This window comes from Pterocles gutturalis, unplaced genomic scaffold (genome assembly GCF_000699245.1).
Source record: "Pterocles gutturalis isolate BGI_N339 unplaced genomic scaffold, ASM69924v1 scaffold23741, whole genome shotgun sequence".
Taxonomy (NCBI): domain Eukaryota; kingdom Metazoa; phylum Chordata; class Aves; order Pterocliformes; family Pteroclidae; genus Pterocles; species Pterocles gutturalis.
In genome coordinates, this window is record NW_010106108.1 from 292 (window position 1) to 2,162 (window position 1,871).

The 1,871-nt window shown below is 63.4% G+C and overlaps 1 protein-coding gene across 1 annotated transcript; it reads right to left on the reverse strand.

Moving 5' to 3' along the window:
• Positions 1–465: 465 nt before the first annotated feature.
• DUSP15 (dual specificity phosphatase 15) lies at positions 466–1,697 on the reverse strand (the record flags this gene model as incomplete). The annotated part of the gene is made up of 3 exons (XM_010087676.1): positions 466–678; positions 830–992; positions 1,623–1,697. Coding segments are annotated over 3 exons (451 nt in total), but the record flags the coding sequence as incomplete, so codon positions are not given.
• Positions 1,698–1,871: the final 174 nt, after the last annotated feature.

Here is a 1,871-nt window from a genome sequence, read left to right on the forward strand (position 1 = left end):
CTACGACACCTGACTGCTCTGTAGCCGCATCGGTTCGGGGGGCTTGTGCTGCTGGGGGGAAACCGCTGCGAGGGGAGCGCTGGCTGTCCCCCGCCCTGAACACCCCAAGGTTCGTGCAGTGGTACCCCAGTGCTAAAGCTGCTGCCGGCATCGCCCGGGTGCTCCCCCGCGGCAGGAGGGACTCCCTCTGTCACCCTGCTCCATGCGGTGACCTGGGGGCCACCAGCTGCTCTGTCACCAGGTGTCCCTGATGCACTGGACACAGAGGGGCTGAGCCCCCCGGGTGCTGCAGTGCCCCTGAATCCCTCCTGACAGCCGGGATGGAGGATGGATGCTTGCACCCCAGAAGAGAAGCAGGAGCTGGGCTCAGCGCGGCTGCCCTGCGTGGTGGTCCCCCAGCTCACTGCAGCTCCTTCGTCTCTCCCAGGCTGTCGGGGGGTTCTTGCTGCTCCCCCTCGGCTGGGCTCACTTCAGACAAGTGGGGATGCAGGAGAATGTCCTCTTCACCCGCAGCAGGAAGGGAGTTGTGCTCCTCCTGTCCCTGGCTCTCGGGACCAGTCCCTGCCGAGCTCCCTCCGTCCTGGCCGGTCCTGCTCTCCCCACTGGCAGCAGAGCCTTGATTTCTTCCTCGTCATTGAATGGAGACGTCCCATACCTCTGCTTCAGCTGCCTGCGGACCTGTGGAAGGAGGGGGAAGCAAGCTAAGGTGCCTGTGTCCATCCAAGCCCACTGGCAAGGGAGTGGGGAAGAGACCTGGTCCCCCTGGGACTCGTCCTTGGCCACGGAGCAGAGTGCGGGTGGCACGGGCTGGTCCCCCCCTCGTCCCCACCTTGCGGGCTGCGACGCCACCGAACTCAGTCAGCTGCTGCCTGAAGCCGGGGTTGGGGTTGGCGACGGGGCGGACGGTTCGGATGGCGTCCAGCACCTCCTGGGAGCTCAGCTCCGTGACGGCCATGACGTAGGCGACGACCACGGTGGTGCTGCCAGCCAGGCTGCGGGGAAAAGGGCAGGGGGCTGCTGTCACGGCACACCCTGAGCCCCCTGCCCCTTCCTCCACCCCTGAGCTTCAGCTGTTTTGGTTCCTTTTCTCCAAGAACTCACTCTCTGGGATGCCTGAGCCCCTCCAAGCTCCTCTCCATCAGTGCCCATAAATTCCTGCTCCTCCCTGGGGAGGGGAGAGCTGTGGGTGCTGCCTGTCCCGAATCCCGCTTGTCCCAGTGTGAGAAAAGCTGCCCCGTGTCCTGGGCTGCCTGGATCCCGTGGGATTTGGGGCTCAAGCTGCAGCTTCTCCAAGAACTCACTCTCTGGGATGCCTGAGCCCCTCCAAGCTCCTCTCCATCAGTGCCCATAAATTCCTGCTCCTCCCTGGGGAGGGGAGAGCTGTGGGTGCTGCCTGTCCCGAATCCCGCTTGTCCCAGTGTGAGAAAAGCTGCCCCGTGTCCTGGGCTGCCTGGATCCCGTGGGATTTGGGGCTCAAGCTGCAGCTGAGGGCAGATCCTGGGTGGATCCATGGGCACGGAGCCCCCTGGCACCATCTGGCTTTGGGTAGGGGCCTGCAGCCAAAGAGGGGGCTGGGTGTTTGCTGGGCTGGGGGGACAAGGGCACGGGGACATCAGCGTTACCAGTGGACGAGGCAGTTCCCTCCGTGCAGGCGGCACTGGTGGATGAAACTGATGCATTCCTTGAAGTGCCTCTTGCTGGCAGGAAAAAAAAACAGACAGAAGAAGGACTTCAGGGGTGGAACAGGATTATTTTAGGCTCGAGCATCTGAGGGTAAAACACTGACATAAGGTGTCCGGTGCTGCTGAGATCCGAACAGCTCAGTGCTGTTGTATTCCACACAGGCTGGCTCGTGCCGTGCCGGGGTGGGT